This window comes from Camelus bactrianus, chromosome 19, assembly GCF_048773025.1.
Source record: "Camelus bactrianus isolate YW-2024 breed Bactrian camel chromosome 19, ASM4877302v1, whole genome shotgun sequence".
NCBI classification, from domain to species: Eukaryota; Metazoa; Chordata; class Mammalia; order Artiodactyla; family Camelidae; genus Camelus; species Camelus bactrianus.
This window is the reverse complement of record NC_133557.1, coordinates 18,953,478-18,974,538: the sequence shown is the minus strand read 5'-3', so window position 1 is coordinate 18,974,538 and position 21,061 is coordinate 18,953,478. Positions and strand designations below refer to the sequence as shown.

Sequence of the window (21,061 nt, the reverse complement as noted above, 5' to 3'; positions counted from 1 at the left end):
TTGGCGTTCTAGGGTCTTAAAAAACACACACCACTTTTGTTGCCTTTTCATAGCTACTGTCACTGCAAAGCTAAAAAGCCGAAAAGAGGATGATTGTGATTTCTCTTCTTCGGGATGCTGTCTTTTGATGCAAAATTGGATGAGTACAGTTTGCAGTCAGTGTTTGCTAGAAGACCAAAAAAACTACTTCCCATAGCACTTCTTCCACTGTTAGAAGTTGTAGAAATAGCAAGGGCCTTAGAATCAGCTACCACCAAGTTCAGTTCCCACTTGTGCCTTGTACCAGTTTAGGTGACCTTGGGCAAGTTGCTTACTATCTCTGTTTATCTGTGAAGTGAGGTTAGTAACTTCAAAATGCTTGCTTATTGTGAGGATTGTAGATAATGCATATGAAGCTCAGAATGTGCTCAATAAATGGAGGTCTTGCATGATCAATTCAATATTGTATTTTTTCATTTTTATTTTCTAGCCTGGTGAAAATTTTGTGGTTTTACAGTCTTGGAACAGATAGAACTATTATGTGTTTCACAACCCCTAGTGGGTTGTGTGCTTTTGAGAGCACTATCACATTTCTGACAATTACACACTCTTGCTTTTTGCTTTGGGAAGTTGGGATTTTGGCCTCCCCCTCATCGTGTTCCACCATTGTCTATTAGCAGATGCCATTAACACGGAAATGAAATCAGAGTGTTTCTTTCAGAATTCTCAGCACATGTCAAAGGGTAGCTGTAGCTCTTCTTGACCCAGCTGTGATCCCCAGTAGGTCAGTGTCAGTGTCATTGGTGTGTTTTCCATGGTCTTCCAGCTTCATCCCCCATAATTTCTGGGGCAGGGGGCTGGGTAAACAAAAATGTAAGGCAAAGAATGGGACTGAGTTAAGAGGAAAAGGCAATAAAGTCACCAGCACACACTGATGTTCAGAAAGTTCCCCTCTTGTCCACAAACCAAAAAGTTAATAAGACCACCCTGAAGTAGACCATGAACCACAGGTTTGTGAAAAAGAGACTTTCACTGAAGTAAGTTAGCATGATTCATCCGACAAGTGCAGCATGTCCTGGACCCAAGGTGTTATATCCTCACGTTCTGTCTAGTCAGAATTACTTTCAGAAATGGCTAATCTTGAATATATGGAGGTCTCTATATGTGGCTGGGAAGCTTTGGTCACCAGGCCCGCACAAGCCTCCAGCTCTGTCCAAGGCCTGGGCTCCCTATGGCCTTGTACCTACCAAGCATACAGGGGCATGTGAGGTGGAGCATAGCATGAGCTGGGAAGCCAGGCCCAGACCACAAGCATCTAGTCGAATGCCTCCTCTTCAAGACCCTATTTCCCATCACCTGGCTTGTTCCAGCCAACTCCTGGCTTGGCTCTCCTTTGAGATTTTGACTTTGAGTCATTCTTAGACCTGACAGCCAGAGTGAAGGGTAGACTAGCACAAAGGTTACATGTGAGAGCCCTGCAGTCAGTTTATATGGCTCCAAGTCCCAGCTCTGGCCCATATTAGCTCTGTGACCTCCAGGCAAGAAATAACTTCTCTACCTCTATTTCTTCATTGGTAAAGGGAATAGTAATAGTTCCTACCTTAGAGTTGTTTGGATGAAAACTGATAATAGACTTGAAAGAGTTTAGTACAGAAACTGATTCAGCATAGGCAGGTGTTCTGAAGTTGGCTTTGACCAGTTATGCAAAAAAAGAGTATGTTAACAGAATCAGAAGCTCAAAATCGTTAGGAAAGCTAGAGAAAGAAACTGAAGGCTTCCCAGGAATGCTGCTGCAGTACTGATCTGATGGGGAAACTGATACTGCCAATATATACCAATTGCTACAGTTTGCACTGTTGCCACTTCCACACCAGGAACTCATTTTTGTGGGTTTTGTCACCACACTTACCACATGAAAGAGAGCTCACCATTCCTTCTTTGAGTCAAAAATCTGGCACAGGTGCATCCTGGGGCCACATGCCTGGCCCAAACTGCAGGGGAGGCTGGGAAAGTCAGTATCTAGCATTTTCAGCTACTGTAAGTGGAGGTACTTTTTCCCTCTCATCATGGCTCATAAAGTAGATTACCTGAAGGGGTTCACATGCCAGGAGGACAAACTTAAATGTCCAATACCAACCACCCTAGAAAGACACCATTGACATAGGAAAATAAGAGGATGTTGGGTGGTACCCTATTGGCTTGTTGCATCTCTCATTTTACACATTGAGATGAAAATCCAAACACCAAGTGACCCTCTGGTAAAGAGGAGCCTGTTGCCTCCCCTTCTCCCTTAGTGTCAGAACCCCTGTGTTATTAGGGGGAGTAATGTGCCCAGCTAATTAGACACATAGCCCAACCTCCATTACAGGTAGAGTGGATGGCTAGTGAGGCAAGCAGAAGTCACTGGGTGTGGCTTCTGGGGAAGTTCTGAAGGTGCCGTTTTGCTCTTTCCTCCATTTTCCCTGCCCAGGACACAGCAGCAGTGACTAGAGCACCAGTACCATCTTGTGATAGGATCATAATCCTAACAGTAGAAGCCACTTGCCAAGGATGGCAGAGCAGAAAACCTCTGAGTATCTGATGACCTGTTGTACCAGTCCTGGACCACCTAACACCATCCTCCTTTTATGTGCTGGAAAAAAAGCTCTTATTTAAGCCATTGTTACTTTGGGTCTCTGTGACTAGCAGCTGAGGATAATTCCTTACAGAAACCAGCTGGCTTCAGTGGTTTCACGATGCTTCACTTCTAGCAATCCAGGATGGCATCATCCTCCGGCGCATAGGAAAATCCCAGGAAGGCACTTGAGGCCCCAGAGCTGCTGGCCACAGTGTCGGGAGTGCAGCCAATGGACTTTGACACAGCTTCTTGGGTGAACTCTGGGTCAAAGTGTTTCAAGTCAGCAGGTCCTGCCTATGAATATAAGCCAATAATGAGAAGGGAACACTCAGAGCTGCCAAAGGAGCCCACAAGCCCTGAGAGGGATGTTAGGGCCCCCCCCCCCGAGTCCCCCCCCCAGACACCCTTACTTAACTGTCACTTATTCATGCATTTACATTAGTCATTGTATTCCAGTAGGTCCAATAACTACCTATCAATTCCTCCACTACCTGGCACCCTGCCTGCTCCACTTCAACACTCCAGACACTGCTGGAAGTAAACTGTACTCCCTAGCACGCAGTGAAGGCAGTGTGAGTCAAGAACCTAAAAATACATGCACAACAGATACAGAAAACATGAGAGGTACCAGAGGGGAGAGGGTGGGAGGGAAGGGCAAAATAGGTGGGGATTAAGAGTTACAACCTACTAGGTATAAAATAAATAAGTTGCAAGGATGTAATGTACAGCACATTATATATGGGAATATAGTCAATATTTTATAGTAACTGGTGTATAATCTATAAAAAATATCAAATTACTATGTTGTACACCTGAAACTAATAAGTCAACTATACCTTAATAAAAAAATACACGTTCACATTCTTTGACTTGGTAATTCCACATCTGGAATCCATCTTAAGGAAAATAATCAGAACTACTTTGGACGAAGATGTACACTTAAAGATGTTCATCAGTCCATTATAATAAAAAAATGGTAATAACCTAAAAAGTTCACCATTAGGAGCATGGCTGAATAAATTATGCTATCTAAATAGGATTGAAATACTATGCAGCCACTTTAAATCATACTTACAAAGTCTTGTACGACTTAGGGGAATAATGGCATAGTTTTTAGCAAAAAGTTTAGGGTTCTTGGGGGGAGGGTGAGATATATAAATGACGAGCTATATAAAAACATGTAGAAAAAGACTTGAAGGAAACTTGCCAGCGGTGCTTTCTCTGGGGTGAGATAATAAGCTTTTTCTCCTTGATAATTTAAACCTCTGTTTTACACACCTTTTACAATAAATACGTGTCATTTTTATTATCAGGAAGAAAGCTAAACATAGAAAACAAATCTTAGCAGGGCTTGGCTCTGTCTGGGTGTGTCACATGACATAGTGCACTTTGAAAACTAAAGGGCTCAGTAACGAGGGTTATCGGTGCTAAGTGTCAAGGAGCGGCAACCTGGCTGCCCACACAGAGCTGAACTGGCAGTCAGGACTTCCGGGTTCTAGATCCATGCTGCCTCTAATTTAGGGGTGGCCTTGGACAAATCACTGAGCCTCTGGGACCCTCGGTTCTCCCATCTGTGAAAAGAGAGCTGGCCCAGATACCCTCCAAGTTTCCACCAGCCCTGGGAACCGAGAATCTAGAATGTGATGACCTCTTACCACATTTGGGTTGAAGGGTGGAGTCAGCCTCTTGTGGTACAAGTCATCCCAGTTTATGGGGCTGAAGAATACATGGCTCTTTATCTCAAGCTGCAGGAAGAAGGTGCAGATGAGAAGTCACCCTCTCCATAGGCGCTCCCATCCCATCCTGACGTGCCTTGGAGCTCCAACTCTCCTGGCAACTGGCCATCAAGACCTAACATCTTTACTGGGAAAGTAACTTGCCATTCTGGCTGGTTTCCTGGAACAAAGTCTCATCTGCAGTCAGACCTCTCCCCTTCGCCATTATCTAGAACCCAAACTTTCTCCCCTATAGCATTTGTTTATTCCACTGCTATTTACTGAGCACCTGCTCTGTGCCAGCAGCATACTAGGCTGTGGAGGTATGTCAGTGAATAAGACTGCAGAACCTGCTCTTGGGGGTCCCCGGGGACCTTGGGGACCCTCTTCCCCCACACTTTGCATCAGCGCATCCTGACTCTTCCAGAAATCTAATCAGAGAAATAGACCAAATCAATTCACAAAGGAAGATTTGGGAAATAAAGCCCCAAGAAAAGCTGCAGGTTCCCAGAGATCCAGAATTTAGGATTCAGCCCTAGGCATGATTCACCACATCTTTCCTAATTCAAGCCAATGTTGGCACCAATTTCCTCCTGATCCAGCAGACCCTTCCCTCTATCTGTGTTTCTTGAAGACTGATTTCTCTGGCCCTTATATCAGAACCCCCTGGGGGGTTGTTAAAAAGTCAGATCCAAACTATTTCCAGAAGACTATCCAAGAAACTAACACTGGTTGCCTCCAAATTAAAACAAAACAAAACTGAGTGGCTGGAGGGACTTCTTCTGAATATCCTTTGAATTTTGATCTATGGGAATGTATACCTTATTTTTAAAACAATACATATTTTTAAAATGCAAATGGGAAGGAGGGGGCCAATCTTCATGAAAGCCCTGATCTTTAAACTGTGCAGGGATGCGTAGGCAAGTGCCCTAAATGTTGTTACACTTCACAGTCTCTGGCATGTGGGGCAGTTTGTACAAACACATAAAAAGCCTTTAGTATGTGTCAGACACTGGCCTAAGTGGTTGAATATACTAGATCATAAGAGCTATGAACTGAGTGCTCTTATTACAGATGGGGAAACTGAGAGAAGTTAAGCAATTTGCCCAGGGTCCTGCAGCTAGTAACTAATGGAGGAGGAATCTGAACCCAGTAAGTCTGTCTCATGGTCCATGCATATCAACCACTACACTAGAAGAAAGAACAAAATTCCAGGAGTAAAACAAACTTCTGTGGTCTTTTTATAAATCCAAATGCTCTTTTGGATTTATAGTAAAGAATTCTTTAGTAAAGAATGTGTTTTTATTGTTAAGGTTTTGCTTTAATTTTAAAAATGCCATGGACTTGCTAAGAGAACAGACTGTGAATTATCCATCCCTCTATTCAGATGCCCAACCCTGGGCAACTGGCAAGGAGGAAGGGCTCAGATGCTTGTGAAAAGCAAGTCTAGTTCACTCTCTGCACAGAAGCCAGAGGAATTTCTTAAAACTTAGATTGGGTCTTGTGACTCCCCTGCTCAACGTACCCTAATTAATTACCTGATGAACGACCCCTGTCCACCTTGTTCCTACTGCAGAACTTTTGCATATGCTGTGCCCCTGTTTCTGGGATGCCTCCTCCCTGCCTTCTCTGTGGGTGGCTCCTTCACATCCTTCAAATGTCATCTTAATTGTCACCTCCTCACAGAGGACCTCCCTGACCATGCCAGTGTGACTTCCTCCCATTATTGTCTATCTCCACTCATTGTTCATGACTTTCTGAGACCTGAGACCATTTACTGGAATGCTTGCACTAGATAAATATTTCCTCAAGTAACAGAATACAAAGACATTATAAGGGACTAAAAATAACTTTACCTATGCACAGTTGGGACAAATTATGAACAATAAGATACAAAAAGGCCAAAAACCAACTGCCATTTCTGAGGCACAGGGAACAAAAGCAGAGGACTGCACATGATCCCTGCACACAGCACCACCAAGGGGGTGGGCAGACCACCCCAGCCACCCCTCCTGCCCGACCCACTGGTCCGCCCCTCCACTCACCCCATTTAAGGAACCAGTTCACACTCCCCACCTCAGGAGCGAGCAAGGGCACCTGTTACTTGTTTTTACCCCCTGGTGCTGCAATGCAAGTCCCAGTAAAGCCTTGCCTGAATTTCTCATCTGGCCTCTTATCCTGTCACACTCTGTAATAGTTGTATGTGTTTATTTGTCTGCCTCCCTGTACCTCCCCCATAGACTTAATAGGGCCAGAGACCCAGTCTACTGAATCCCCAGCACTTAGCTCAATGTCTGGCACATAGTAGGTGTTCAATAAATAAATACTGACTGAATAAAAGCATTCGACTGAAGGAAGTAAATAAGCAGCAGCAGCTGTGAATCTCCAAATGAGTGAATTAGCAGTTCCTAGTTTCAGAGAGCCCCACGAGGGGCCAGTGCTCTGTTGGCAGGTCACCTACAAAGTCTGTCTTAGAGCCCAGCCGCTGCCTCTGGTCCTTGTGGAGAAGGGCTTGCAGGAGGTCACAGGCGGCCACCGTCCGGCCCCCAGGGATCTGCAGCGGCTGGTGCAGAATGTTCTCGTACATCTGGGACAGGTCTTGGCTGTAGAAGGGTGGCTGGTGAGAGAGGGAGAGAGATGGGAGGGTCATCCCTGCTACAGCGGGCACAGTTCTCAGGGACACTTGGAGCAACACTGAGTAGCTGGAAAGATTCAGCCAGACCTGTGTCTGGTGCAATGGCAGGTTGCCTTGTCTTGTGTCACGTGGCAGACTGGAGGGAGACAGAGATCCCTGTGCTTCCAGCATGGTGGCGAGCCTGCTGAGAAGGCCAAGTCTCTCCCCACCAGTGTGAGGCGTATGGACCCCCCAGGTGCCTCCTCTCTCCCACCTCTCTTAATCCAGCTTATGCACCAGTTTTGCACTTTGCAAAGTTAACACTGTTTGTGTCATCTTTCATCCCAGTCTCACACACATCTTTTGAGACAGGTTGTCACTTTTCAGATGAGAAGAGGCTCAGAGAGATGAAGAGAGAAGAAAAGAAAGCCAGGCCCCAAACCGTATCCTGAGCCCACTGCTCTTTCCTGATGATCTCCCCCACCTCCTTTGCTGGCTCTTCCTTCTCCCGACTCCACAGAGTCTCTTCCTTCATATCCACCCAGCTGTGCAGCAAAGACCCCCCAGAGTAAAGTCTAGGCTTGAGCAAGTCTACACAAGTCTCCACCTAAGCAGGCAGCCAAGGACTGCGTCCAGGAGCTGGTTTCACAACCTCCCAGCACTGTGACCTTTCTGGGTGTCAGTTTCCCTCTCGGTAAAATAAGAACAACTCCATTTTCTGCAGTGCCAGCCTCCAAAGGCTGTTTTGAGGCACCAAAGGAGTAACGTGTGAGACAGTATATTACGAAGTGCTGAACATTATTGAAAAAATACGTCTAATCCTTGTGTTCACTTTGGCATCATCTTTTAAATTTTTATTTATTCTTTTTAATGGAGGTACTGGGAATTGAACCGAGGACCTAGTGCATGCTAACCACTGAGCTATTTCTCTCCCCACCGGCAGCATCTTTTATAGCTTAGAGAAGAGATGGCTCATTCAGTTCCTTGAGGAGCATGAGCGAGCCACACAAGAGAGAGATCCATCCCCATCTCTCCTTGAGTCAGAAGTCCCTTGCAGACAGCTGTGTCCCCACTCACCAGGCCATGCAGCATCTCGTAGAGAACCGCCCCCAAGCACCACCAGTCCACTGCCCGATCATAAGGCTCTTTCCGAAGCACTTCTGGAGCCAAGTACTGTTAAGGGGAAACACACTTATACGAAAGACATTCGGCCTCTCCCCATTGGTGAACAAGGCGCTTGGAGGAAAAAAATCACCAGGGGTTGATCCTGCTGTGATATTTACTTGGCTGTGCATATATCCAATCAGCATCCATTTGCCATAGGCTTGCTTTGTGCAGGGCCCTTTGCCAATGTGCTAGGGACATAGAGGAGATCACACAACTGCCCTGTACAGTTGTGTATGTTGTACACCACACAGAAGTACCAGTCAAAGGGGTAAAGAGGGATGCAAGCCTGGCTGTGATCAATTCAGCAAGCCAGAACCCTAGTATAGGGCTGTATCTAGCATCTCACATGTGTTTAAAGGGGAAACTTTTTCTAATTAGTCTGTCCAGAGCCGGTGCCCTCATCTAATTTGCTCAAAAGCATCCAATCAGTGTCTTGAGGCTAGGAAAGCCCCGGGAATACTCACAGTGCAGTGGGAAGACTAACGATAAAGCGTAAATCAATGTGGCAGGTACTTGCACTAGAAATCTTAGTAACGGAGGGATGGAGAGGAGTCAGGAAATAGGAAGCAACACTGGAGTTCCTACTGACAGCCGAATACATGCCATGTGTCTGTGCCTCGCACAAGGAGAGAACGTGGGCCAGAGCTGTGCTTCCTGCCAAACTCAAGGGCTTGGTGACCCCTTAACCTGGTGTTTCTGCCAGTGAGAAAAGGGGTCTCAGCAACAGACAAAGCCACTGTGAGAGACTGTGTGGGTGTGGAGAGAGGCAGGGAGTTACACAGACCTGAGCCCTACTGGGGGTGTGGTCACAAGCAGGTCATTGAACCTCCCAGAACCTTGGTTTCCTCATCCACATAATGAGGTCGCAGAATCGCCCCCCTACAGGGTGTGTTCAGGACAGGGGCTAATATATGTGTTGGCCTGTGAACAATGGGAGCAACTGTGGTTACTCTCATCTGTGCTCCCCAGCAGTGGCTGAGTCATGGAAGAGATGATGAGTTAGGGCCACATGTCTCCTGCTCCTCGCCCCTGGCAGTATCCAAGGAAGGGATGGCTAGGCTGGCAGGCTTTGCGAGGCCAGCTGTGTCCAGCGGGCACCCTCCAATACACAAACACAGACAGTGGCTGCTGCCTACAGAGGTCATCTGTCCATTGGCTCCTCTAAAACCAAACTGAGGAGGCTCAGCTGAATCTGAAACCCAGATTCTCAAGCATATGGAGAAAAATAGCAGCTAACATCCTGTCTCATGCCAGGTTGGAAGGACCTGCCTGCCCTATAGCCTCAGCGCCCCCACCCCCTACCCAGACACCTGTCCAAGGGGCTAGGAACCCCTTTGGGTCCAAGGGCTAAGGGCCAGGTTTCAACATTGGGAGGAGTTTAAGGAAAAGTTTTAAACCCCAAAGCTACAGGGAGGCCTGCAGGACAGAGACACATGTGAATTACTGCTGAGACCCACAAATTTTAACCCTCCAGGCTCTTGGTGTCGGGAAGAAAGAGGTAGATAGATCAGTGTTTTTATGCTTGCAAACCTTGAACTTAACTGTCAGGCCAGGCCCTCCTGTGGCACATGGACTTCACCCTGTAGGACAGTGCTGTCCAATACAGTAGGCACTAGTCATGTGTGGCTACTGAACATTTGAAACGTGACTGATCTGAGCTGACATGGACTGTAAGTGTAAAATGCACACTGGACTTCAAAGATTTAGTTAGTAATAAAAAGGGTAAAATATTTCAACAATTTTACATTTATTATATGTTGACATGATAATATTTTGTCTATACTGGGCTAAATAAAACAGATTATAAAAACTGATTTCATCTTTCTTTTTACTTTTTAAATGTGGTTGCTGGAGATTTTTTAATTGCATAAATGGTTTGCATTTCTCTTTCTGTTTCTGCTAGACAGCACTGCTGCAGAGCTTCACCAGCTGGGTCCCAGCAGCCCCTCGAGCTGGTGCCCCCATGACATAGATGAGGAAACCAAGGCTAAGCACCCAGCCAGCTCAGGGGATGTGCTTGGGTGGGAGGAGTGAGCCCCTCCAGTGCAACCTGGTGGCTCTAATCAGCAGCTGTGGTCTCACCCGTCCTAGGAGCTTTCGCTTACCTCAGGGGTGCCACAAAACGTGGACGTGGTCTCCTCGGGCTCTACACCTTCCTTGCAGAGGCCAAAATCTGTCAGCACCACGTGTCCCTGTAGAGGAGGGAGGGCAGGGGTGGGAAGGTTGCCTGAGCCAAAAGTATGGCTGGGTCTATCCCCAAAGCCCAGATGCCACATCCGGGGCAGTGGCTGTGGGGTCTGATGCCCCAGGCACAGGCACAGGCTGGAGGCTCCACTCAGAGACTCAGTGCTTCTAGCCTGGATGCCTAGAGCAGCACAGGGGGCCAGGCGGGGAGAGGAGGATGTTCCACTGTCTGCCCCCAGCTCGTCACAGGCTCAGATCCACACCCTAAACAGCAGCAGTTCCAGAATGTCCTCACTGGAGGGGCCTGGTGGAAGCAGCCCCCTTAACGGAGGGCTGAGAACCAGAAAGCAGCCATTCCTTGTGACAGTGGGGCGAGAGGGTGGCTGGTGGTGGTCGTGGAGTGGGTGGACACCACGGGCTCTGCCCAGGTCCCCTCTTACCAGCCATCGTGCCCATCCTTCCATGCTGGGCCACTGCCCTCATCCAAGGTCATGCTCCTCTCAAGGGGCAGTCCCCATCCAATGACTGGTCAATGCAGGGGCACAAATGCCCAGCCTCCATGCCTCAGTTTGGAACAGTTCTAAACAGCCATCCTAGCTCAGGTCCACTCCACCCCTGTGAGATCAGCCACGGCCTCACTTGCAACCACAGTGCAGGTGAGCTTCTGCTTCTGTCCAATCCTGCCTCCTCACCCCCTTAAAGTTGGGTCTCTTCACCCCAATAACATTCTGCACCCAGTGCTCCATCTCAGCATCTGTTTCCAGGGAATCCAGTCTAAGACATGGAAGGACTACAAAATCCTCAAGCGTCCACCTGGCTCCACCCCTGCCCCCCTCCACAGACCTTGCACACACACACATGAACATGGGTGGGCAGGTACACACGGTCACATGTACACATGGTGCACATTTACATGCATGCACACAGGCATGGGCATGCATGTGCACACATACTTGGATGCGTCCCTACGCATATGGTGCATGTACAATGCATGAACACACACTCGTAGGCACACAGCACACATGCGCAGCTATGTGCACACACACACACACCAACCTGGCAGTCCAAGAGAATGTTCTCTGGTTTCAGGTCCCTGCAGAAAATGAGAGAAAAGGGTGTTGTGATGTCTCAGCCACCAAGTGAGGAGAGCTGGGGACCTGGGGTCCTGCAGAAGGACTGTTCATGGAGGCTCACGGAGATGTACAGGGAGAGCCCAAGGAAGACGGGCATTCAATCCTGCAAAGGAGGAGGCTCCCACCCACTGGTGGGCCCTCCTCCTCAGACAAAGGACCAAGTTCCCTGGAATATTATCAGGATTTAGGGGTCCATACACCCCCTGGCTATTGAGGCAGAAGGGCCAGGCCTGGCTCTGAGCCACTGGCAGGCCTCACCTGTAAATGATGTTGAGAGAATGCAGGTAGCCAATGGCGCTGGCCACCTCGGCGGCGTAGAACCGAGCCCGGGGCTCCAGGAACCGGTGCTCCCGCTGCAGGTGGAAGAAGAGCTGGAGGGGGAGGAGGCGTGTGAGAGGGTTCTAGGGGAGCTCCTCGAGTGCGGGGTGGGGGCGGCTGGCCAAATCACCCCCTCTCTAAGATGCAATGTACACATACAAGGAAGGGCAGCCAGCCCCCACCCCCACAGAGCTGGCAGTGTTAGCAGGACAGCTGAATACGCAGGGATGGAGCACCTACTGTGTCCCAGGCTCCAGACAGACCCTTTCATGTCTCTTACCTCCTTTAATCCTCCTGACTACCCTCCAGGTATTAAATATGAGGCCAGTTTCATAGAAAAGGAAACTGTGAGAGTCAGAGCAGTCAGGTGACTTGCCCAAGGTCATGGAGCTGTAACTGGCAGAGCTGTGATTTGAATCCAGATGGGTCAAAGATGTGCTCTTCCTCCAACCCAAGTAATAAAATGATTATGATGGTTGAATTGAGCCCAGGTTAGTTCTGCCCTTGGGCCAATTGCTTTGGTCTATTTTGCTGGCAAAGAAAGCCTTTCACTTCCACCAAGGAATTTAAGCATATAGGACAAAAACTCCCCTCTTAGCATCAGGGCAAACAGCATGAGGCCCCACTGATTAAATCTGGGTCACTGAGAAGTGCCCCACTACATTTTGTCATCTTGCCCAAAGAGACAAAGGAGGGAGTCCAGCTTATCCTGGCTGAGCTTCTGGGTCAACAGGTGGCCTCAGATCTTTTCTGCAGGGACTGATCACTCCCACGCAGTGGCCCTGGAAATACTGACCACGGAGCTCCTTTAACATTGACCTTTCCCAGGTCCACTGAAGGGATTCTGGGCTGCTTTGTGTGAGGAAGTCAGGAAATGATAATGGCTGGGAGTTAGACAGACCTGCCTTCAAAGGTACAGGCTGGGGGGCCTTGAGCAAGTGACTTTCTTGCTCTAAGCCTCGGTTTCTTCAGCTGCAAATGAGTCTGTTACAGGGATGAGAGGAGATGGTTCTAGAACCTGGTACACAGTGGGCATGTGGGACAGGTGGCTCCCAGTGAGGGCCAGTCAGAGACTCTGTGGGCCCACCCACCTCTCCCCCGTTGACATAGTCGAGCACAAAGTAGAGCTTCTCGGGCGTCTGGAAGGAGTAGCGCAGGCCCACGAGGAAGGGGTGCCGCACGTTCTTCAGGAGCACGCTGCGCTCCGCCATGATGTGGCTTTGCTGTGGAGTCACACAGACGGGGGGCCGTGTCACAGCCCACCGCAGCCCCTCTCACCCTGGCACAGCCCACAGGGCCTCACCAGTGGGACTTGCCTGGCCTGGGACCTTCTCATGCCCCTGCTCAAACACTCACTGTGGCTCCTCATTGCCCTCAGAGCCAAGCTGAGGCGCCTTGCCTAGTATTCAGGACTCTGCATGGTCCACCTCCTCCCCTGCCAGTCCACATGGGTGCAGCTCTGGCCCTGGATCCAAATCCCTGGCCCCCCACCCCAGGGTGATAAGAAAATTATACATGATTACTTCACAAACGAGTCCCAAGGATAAATCTCTGAGAGAAAAAAAGCTATGCATTATTCACATTCAGGCCTTTGCTGCTGTTTCCCTGCCTGGATACCTGCCTTTCAGACCTTCAAATTCCTATCTTCAAGGCTACCTCTTTCAGAAAGACCTGCCCCATGATGCCTTGTTAACATTAATTCCTTCTCCTGAGTCTTAGGGCCTGCTATGACCTCCTTATGGAGCTGGCATTAAAGAGACCCAAGTCAGCAGAAGCATCTAGAACTCCAGGAGGGCTGTGGCTTGTAGGGGCTTTGGAGAGTCTAAAGTGTGACCCCTACATTGCACAGATGAAGAAGCAGGAACCTCGACAGGGTGGAGGACTTGTCCACCACGGAGCCCTGACTCTTTAGGGGAGCACAGAGGGTGAGAACTGGAAGGCAGTTAGCCTGCCTTCCTGGAGAAGGGTCAGCATTCTGGGATCCATCCAGCCCTCCGCCTCTGGCTGGACCACCTCTGCACCCAGAGTTGGGACCCATTTTCGGAAGGGAGGCCATCTGACTGGGGGTTGAGAAGCAGGAGAGGAGATGGCTGTCCCTGAGCTCTGGTACCTCTTTCTTCTTTAAGATGGATTTTTTCTGCAGCACCTTCACTGCATAGAACGTCCCGTCAGACTTGCGCTTGGCCAGTAGGACCTGAGCAGAAGGACAAACACAGAGCCCACAGGTGACCACTCCCCTGAGCTTTGATTTCTCCACAGCAGTTCAGGCCTCCAGCCCTGGCCCTGCAACCATGATTCTGCAGGTTGTAAGCTCCCTCTCTGCAAGTCAAGAGACAGCAGAGGGTGGAGGAGACCAAAGAAGGAGAGACCCAGGCCTCCCACACTCACTGATCACTTACCTTCCCGTAGTTTCCTTTGCCAATGATTTTGAGGAAATCGAAGTCGGTGGGCCGGGCACTGGGGGAAGAGGGAGGAACGAGGGTCAGCATTTGCAAGCCTGGGGAAACTGATATCTGAGTTTCTTCTTAATTTTGAAGCTGGAAATCACAGCTCCTTTTTAATTTTGAAGCTGGAAAAGGCAGGAAGCTTTCTAAGAGCTAAGCCCCCTTGCCCCTGGAGAATGCCATGTTCTCCCAGCCAAGACGGGGCTTATAAAACTGGATCCTGTGTCTGGAGCTCTCATAATCAAGTAAGCAACAGGCAAGGAAGGGAGAAAACCAGGCACAACTGTATAGAAGGCAAGGAATCTGGCCTCCAAAGACTGAGAAGGGCCTGGAGGGTGGGGGGCTGCTAATAATGCAGATTCTGGGGGGATATCCCAGCCATGGGGCTCAGCATGGGCAGAGGCTGGGGAATTTGTGGGAGATAAAGAATGGGAGCCGGTCCTGGGTCCAGGTGGCAGAGGTTCTTGACGTTAGATCAGAGAACTTGGATTATATTCCCCAGGCAAGGGGTGTCAGGTGTGAGGGGAGCCAAGGAGGAAAGTTATTTGAGAGACCAGAACTCACTTTGGGTTGGCAGAAGGCCCCAGGTTGATATTCCCATTGGCCCTTGGGGGCTAAAGACATTTAAAGAAAGAAGTGATTAAGATCAACAGTTCCTTACTCCTCGGCCCCTACCCTTTCCCCTGGTCCAAGCCCTGCTCCTTCTCCAACATCTCTACTAGCCTGCCTGCCTGCCTTTCTTCCACCCATCCACCAACCCACCCACTGATCCACCATTTCACCTGCTTCTCACAGCAGCCCTGGGAGGCTGCTGGCTGTGGTACCAATTGTGAGGGTGAGGAAACTGAGGCCCAGAGAAGAGCTGACCAAGGACTGACAGGCAGCCCCAGCAGCATCGGAACCCAGGTGTCCTCAGGGCCAACCCCATGGTTTTCCCACCCCATTTACTTCATGATTCCTCTGCCCAAATCTCTTCTCTCTTTGCCCTACAAATGGCCCAGTTCTATGAGCTCCCAGTGACCCCTGTTGGCTCCCCAGTCCTGGGCTTCCCGCCCAACTGACTGGGGCTTCCATGGATTTCCTCAGCCTTGGGAGGTGAGCCTCCTAGTGGTGGGCGGGGGAACCAAGACCCACTCACCTGCGGACTGGGGGTCCCAGCTGGGCTAGAGTCCATCCTGTAACGGTGATCAGGTGGGTTCTGGGGGCACAAGGAAGAGTGGGATGGGAGAGCTATTGTTGAGAATTACTGTCACTTGTCTAGGGTTTTAAACACCGCTGTCCTCTCCACCCCTCCCCAACCCCAGGCACCTTCCATAGTCCAAGCATCTCCCACCCGAGGCCAGCAAGGTATATTCCCTGGACCCAGCCTCTCCAAACATCTCAAGAGGGACAGAAGAAGGATGATCAGAGGTGGCCCCTTCCAGGCTGAGTCTTTTCAAGGGTTGGGAATGGCCAAGGCAGCTTGGAATGTCTGGGATGGCTAGGGCTGGAAGGACCCTTGCAGAGCATGAAGTCTGAACCTGTCCCCCCATTTCTCAAGTGGGAAACCTGAGGCCTAGAATGGGGCTTGCCTAGGGTCCCACAGCTTGTGAGGGGCAGGCCCCCAAATGGGCATGTTGCAACCCTGGATTCCTGCTGACAGCCCAAGGCTGGGCTCTGTGTTGGCTCTTACCTCTCTGCCACAAGGACTTCCGTCTAAAATGCCCTGGAAGGGCAGCTGCCCTGGGGACCTTGGGCCAGAGCCATGGACAGACCCACTGGTCTATGTCTATTTGAGATGAAACAGTGGAGAGTGTGACCAGGAGCATATACCTTCCCTGCCCTCAGCCTGCAGGGTGGAGGAGGCTGGTGTATCTGAGCCCTGGCTCAGGATGCCCAGGGACCCACAACCCCACTCCTGCTTGGAAGGTCAAGGCCAAAAATCAAGATCTCATCTGAGAACTGAACTGTTCTCGGGGCTGCTGGGTACTGTGCATCCTAAGACCACAGCCTTCACCTGCTCACAGCAGCACAGACCACTCACCCTTACAAGGGAGGTCCTGGAGCGACCACCCCACAGCCTTCCTGGGAGCTGAGAAAGTGACCACGGGGCAAGTGAGGGGATCGCCCTGCCCAGGCTGCTCCGTGGGCCCAGCCCTGCTGAGCCCTGAGAGAGTGAGCCGCAGAATTTCCCAAACAGGCACTGCAGCCTGGCTTCAGCCAGCACCCCATGGTCTGCGCTCCCGCAGAGAACCCACACCCTCTCCTGGCCTGGCTCTGACCTCCCTGGCCCCTCGTACCTGCACAGCCTGAGGAGAGGCCGCCGGGAGAAGCAGCAGTTGGAGCCGGAGGATGGGCAGCGGACAAGAGAGTCTCTCTCTGTTCTCCCAACAAGGGCCGAAGTGTCTGTGCCTGGCGCCGGCCCGGCCCCAGCACCCAGCCTGCGACTCCCGGCAGCAGCGAGGGGACTGCTGTGTCACGCGGGAGCCAGCAGGGCTTAAGATGGGACCGAAGACCTCTGTTCCCTCGGGGACATCGCCTCCCCCTGGGCGTGTGGGTGGAAGGGGGTGAGCACAGCTGCAGGAGAGCCCTGGAGACACGGGGGGCTCGTTAGAATGCGTGCGCGTGAGGGGGCAGGGGTGTGTGTGCAGGTGGTTCACGCAGAGATGCACTTCAGTGTGTCTGTCTGTCTGCTGTATCAGTGTCTCTCTGGATGTCAAGGTATTTGTGCCTCAGTGTGACTACGTTTGTATAATTTTGTAGGTGTTTCTGTGCATCTATGACTGTGTGTTCTCACTCTGCATGTGTGTGTGTAGAGATGTGCTTCAGTGAGTCTCTGTGTAGTGTGTGGACACGTCAGTGTGTTACCTCTATATGTTAATGTGTTGTGTGTATGAGTGTGAGGTCTATGAATATGTGTGTGACAGTAGTCATTGTGTGTGTGTGTTCATATTGGTGTATGTCAGTATATCTGTGTGTGTGTGTGTGTGTGTGTGTGTGTGTGTGTGTGTGTGTGTGTGTGTAGGGCTCCGGCCTGTGAGAAGATACATTCCCCAGGGCCTACCGAGGCCTGGTACAGACCATCTAGGGCTGAAGATGAGGTTCCAGAGACCTCAATCATGGCAGCTGAGAGGAGTTTGCCTCCCAAGAAACTGCAGGTGTTTCAGAGGCCAGGTGTCTGGCTCAGTCCCCCTGGCTTTGGTCTTTGCTGAACACTTGGCCCTTTGGGCCTTTCCCTGCTGGCCCTCCAGGGCTGTACCACTGTCTCCGGGGCAGGGCTGGTTGGCTATGGAAGAGCCAGGAAGCAGCATCCCAGCCAGCACCCTGGCTCATAACCTTGCTGCCTGGTGGGATAATGAAGTACTCACAGGTTCCCTTCCTCTCTCCTGGAGGTAATGAGGAGTATTCTAGGGAATGAAGGAGTTGACAGGGCCTGACACAGCCTCTGCCCTTCTGGAACTTTCTGTGTGGCTACCACATACCACACCCAGACTTCTGTAATTCACCACAGCGGGGGGACCTGTGCGGTTAGGGTCGGAGTGGGTTGGTCAGAGAGGGACCTGAGCCCAGTGGCCTCAGATGTTCTCTGTCGACTTGAAAGTGAGGGTGTCATACAAGGAAAACCCAAGTGAACAGTATCAGAGCCTTCCAACCTTTCAAGGAAATAGAATTGTTGAACCAATACACAGATGAGTATGATATCATGTTGACAAAACAAATGCCCAGAACAAGGGCATCTCTTTTCAATGACAAGACCCTGATGTGACCTTCATTTGGCAGCACTACTTAGAACTGGAAAACAATGGTGATAATAAAAATAATCTCCAGGTCCCACTGTAGGGCACTTCAGAATACCCGCAGACTCTAACAGCTCCTCTCTGGACCTTACATCCCTCTTGAGATACTGTCCCATTTCTCTGTTCCCCTTTTCAGGTAAACTCCCTGAGAGAGTTGTCCGGACTCAGTCTCCACTCCTTCTCCTTTTCTCTCTTGAAGCCATTCCAAAGAGGCTATCATTCCAACATGCCAGTGGCACTACCACCTACTGAAAAGTCCAAGCCAGCAACTTGGAATTTATGCCAGAAACTTTGCACCCTCACCCCACTCCCACTTGACCGTGAAATCTCCATTAGACTCAACCTTCAAAATATATCCAGAAACCACTGCTCCAACCACCCCGCCCGAGCCACCATCATCATGTGCATGGATTATTGCAATAGCTTCCCTACTGTGGCCCTATTCCCTTTACCCTCTATACTCTTCCTTCACCAAAAACCAGAATGATTCTTTTAAAATGTAAGTCAGATCATGTGACTTTGTTGCCAAAAAACTCCAGTCGCTTCCCATCACACTTAGGATTAAAATCCAGTCTTTACCACGGTCTAAAAGATTCCACATGCCCTGGCTCCTGACTCCATCTCTACCTTGGTCTCTGGGCTCTGGGTCTTACTACACTGCAGCCCCTGTGGCTTTCTTGCTGCGCCTTGAACACACAGAGTGCACTCTGGCTTCCCGCCTCTTTTACTTCCTTTCCCTCTGCTTAGAAGACTCTTCCCCTGGACGTCTGCTGCAGGGCTGGCTTCTGCTATCATCACAGAGGTCTCTGCTCAGATGTCACCTCTCAGAGAGGTCTTTTCTGATTACGTATGACTGATGGTCCCAGTTTGTCCTGGACGTAAGGGTTTCCTGGGATATGAGATTTTCAGTGCTTAAACCAGTACAGTCCTGGGCAAACCAGGATGGTTGGCCACTCCCACCTGTTCCCCATCCACATTTTCTGCTTTATGTTTTACTTTTGTAACACTTATCACTCTCTGGTACTTTATCATGGAACTCTTTTCATTGTTCATTTTCTGCCTCCAACTGGAACATCAACTCTGCAAGGGCAAAGACTTTTCTGGTTCAGTGTTCAATCTCCAGCACCTAGATTAAAGCTTGGAATATGGTTGGTGTTCAGTACCTATTTGATTTCTGAATCAAAGAATGAATTGATTCATATAAGATAAATTATATTACATATATAAAATGGAAAATTAACTAAAAAACCATTTACAAGCCTACATAAATTGAAATGGGAACATATATGTGATACAATGTCAAGCAAAAAAAGCAGGTTTCAAAATGATAGGTGACCAAGAATACCATCTTTGTAAAGAAAATAAAGATGTGAATACACATAGCCACCAAAAAAAGCCTGGAGGGCTACAATCCAAGGTGATAGTGGGTTAGGTTATTTTTTATCTTTGTACCATTGCATAAAAATTCTCAAAGTGTTGCTGTTCACTTAATACTTCGGTACTAAGTCCTGGTGGGAACTTGGACGTGTTCATTGCCAACTACCACATTCTCCCATCGCCTTGACTGTGACTCCCACACCTGAGCAACTCTCAGCTCCTAAGGCATCTTTCTTTCTTGCACCACTGCTCTCTGATTTTTTGGCCAGAGACTGAACATCAGTACTTTCTCCCAACAAGAATTCAGACCACTCCCAGGGGGTGGTCCTAGCTCCTCCGTCAGCCCTCCCCCAATCCTCCCCCAAACTTGCCCCAGCCTAGATTTGGATCCCTCTTCCCCCATCACTACATGGATCTGCTGAATGCGGTGGGAATGGGGATCACACAGTGCCCTCTTCCTGGAACAACCCCCTGCCCAATCTGATCTGCTCAGCTAACCCTTGGCACCTGTCCTCACTTGTCTTCCCCAGAAGCCTCCCCAGACCACCCCCAACCCCATGAACCCTAGCTCCCTTCCTTGTGCCCACTTCTGTTATCACACCTGTCTTCACCCTACTGTAATTCATTCACACACGCCTGCCTGCCCAGTGCCCACCAATGACAGTGCGTACCAAGTGCCAACTGATCTTATTTTGTTCCCACAGTGCCATGGGTGAGGAACGCTTCATTCCTGTTTTAAGGAGGATGAGACTGAGGCACAGAGAGGTGAAGTGACTTGATCGCGGCATCCAGGTAGTAAATGATATGACTGGGATTTGAACCAGGCAGTCTGACTCCAGAGCCCATGGCCTAGAATTTCAGCAGGAAGTTAGGAATTTAGAAAAAGAAGGAAGGAAGTTAGTGGGAAGGAAGTGAGGATTAAATGGGTTAGTTAGGAAGGAAGAAAACTAGGCAGCTGAGAAGGTGGAAAGTTAGTTGAGAGGGAAGGAGGGAAAACAGGAAGAAGGGAGGGAGGGGAGAGTTAAGAATCAAAAAGAAAGGGAGGAATTAGGAAGGAGGGTGTTGGGGAGGGAAGGAAGTCAATAGGGTAGTTAGGAAGGAAATTAGCTGGGTAACTAATTCCTAAATTTGGCAGATCACCAGGCTGGAAGGCAGGTGTCCTGCTCACGGCTCAGCCTCTCACCTGAAAGCTCTGGGTCGCAGCTCAGGTCCTGGGGAGCAGCCCCGTGCACAGCTCTGCCTTCTTGTTTCTCTGCATGGTCCCTCTGCCTGAAGCCCAATCCTGACTTGCCGGACAACCTTCCAAGTCAGGAGCGACCTGTCACCCACTCGCTCAGGCGCCCGAACCAGCTACAGTTCAACCTTCCAGTGCTGCTGGCTGGGAACTGGCTGCAGGACCTTCCAGTTACTAATTAACCGCTGGACCTGAATCACAATGCTGTCTGCACCCACTGGCTCCTCCACAGGGCCCTGCCCTGGGGACCCTTTTTTAAAAGCGACAGCACAACTTAAGTTGTGTGACCTTGGGCAAGTGACTCCAGCTCCCTGAGCCTCATGTGAATCGGTGATGATGGTGTGTGTTCTGCCTTACAGGGAGGGTCCCTGAAGTCCCTTGCAACACTGTCACATTTCATTCTCTGAAATCTTCTCCCCTGACCCAGCCCCCTTCTCCAAGTCCAGCTCAAATGCTGGCTCTCCCACAGACCCTTTCCTGACTCCATCAGCAGACTCACTTTC

General features: G+C 49.8%; 1 protein-coding gene across 3 annotated transcripts; it reads right to left on the bottom strand.

Annotated features, from left to right (window-relative positions):
• Window positions 1–435: 435 nt before the first annotated feature.
• SGK2 (serum/glucocorticoid regulated kinase 2) lies at window positions 436–20,770 on the bottom strand. 3 transcript variants are annotated; one of them, XM_010958729.3, is made up of 15 exons: window positions 20,508–20,768; window positions 16,451–16,695; window positions 15,310–15,369; window positions 14,736–14,785; window positions 14,127–14,184; window positions 13,838–13,921; window positions 12,819–12,950; window positions 11,668–11,780; window positions 11,333–11,369; window positions 10,198–10,284; window positions 8,003–8,098; window positions 6,773–6,928; window positions 4,252–4,341; window positions 2,686–2,890; window positions 436–836 (listed from the first exon to the last, which is right to left on the bottom strand). In XM_010958729.3, exons 3-14 carry the CDS (start codon window positions 15,343–15,345, stop codon window positions 2,726–2,728), a joined length of 1,104 nt encoding a protein of 367 aa, XP_010957031.1. In that variant the 5' UTR covers window positions 15,346–15,369; window positions 16,451–16,695; window positions 20,508–20,768; the 3' UTR covers window positions 436–836; window positions 2,686–2,725. The 3 variants fall into 3 exon arrangements, with proteins under 3 accessions (XP_010957031.1, XP_010957029.1, XP_074203410.1); XM_010958727.3 differs by lacking the exon at window positions 16,451–16,695 and having other exon boundaries at window positions 20,508–20,770; XM_074347309.1 differs by lacking the exon at window positions 20,508–20,768 and having other exon boundaries at window positions 16,451–16,740.
• Window positions 20,771–21,061: the final 291 nt, after the last annotated feature.

Excerpts from the sequence above, each read along its gene's own strand:
- SGK2 (XM_010958727.3), bottom strand. The coding sequence starts at position 15,345 with ATGGACTCTAGCCCAGCTGGGACCCCCAGTCCGCAG. Across the intron at positions 10,285-11,332 it reads ACATTCTCTTGGACTGCCAG|GGACACGTGGTGCTGACAGA; the intron begins GTTGGTGTGTGT and ends CCTCCTCTACAG. Across the intron at positions 8,099-10,197 it reads CGTTTTGTGGCACCCCTGAG|TACTTGGCTCCAGAAGTGCT; the intron begins GTAAGCGAAAGC and ends TCCCCTTAACAG.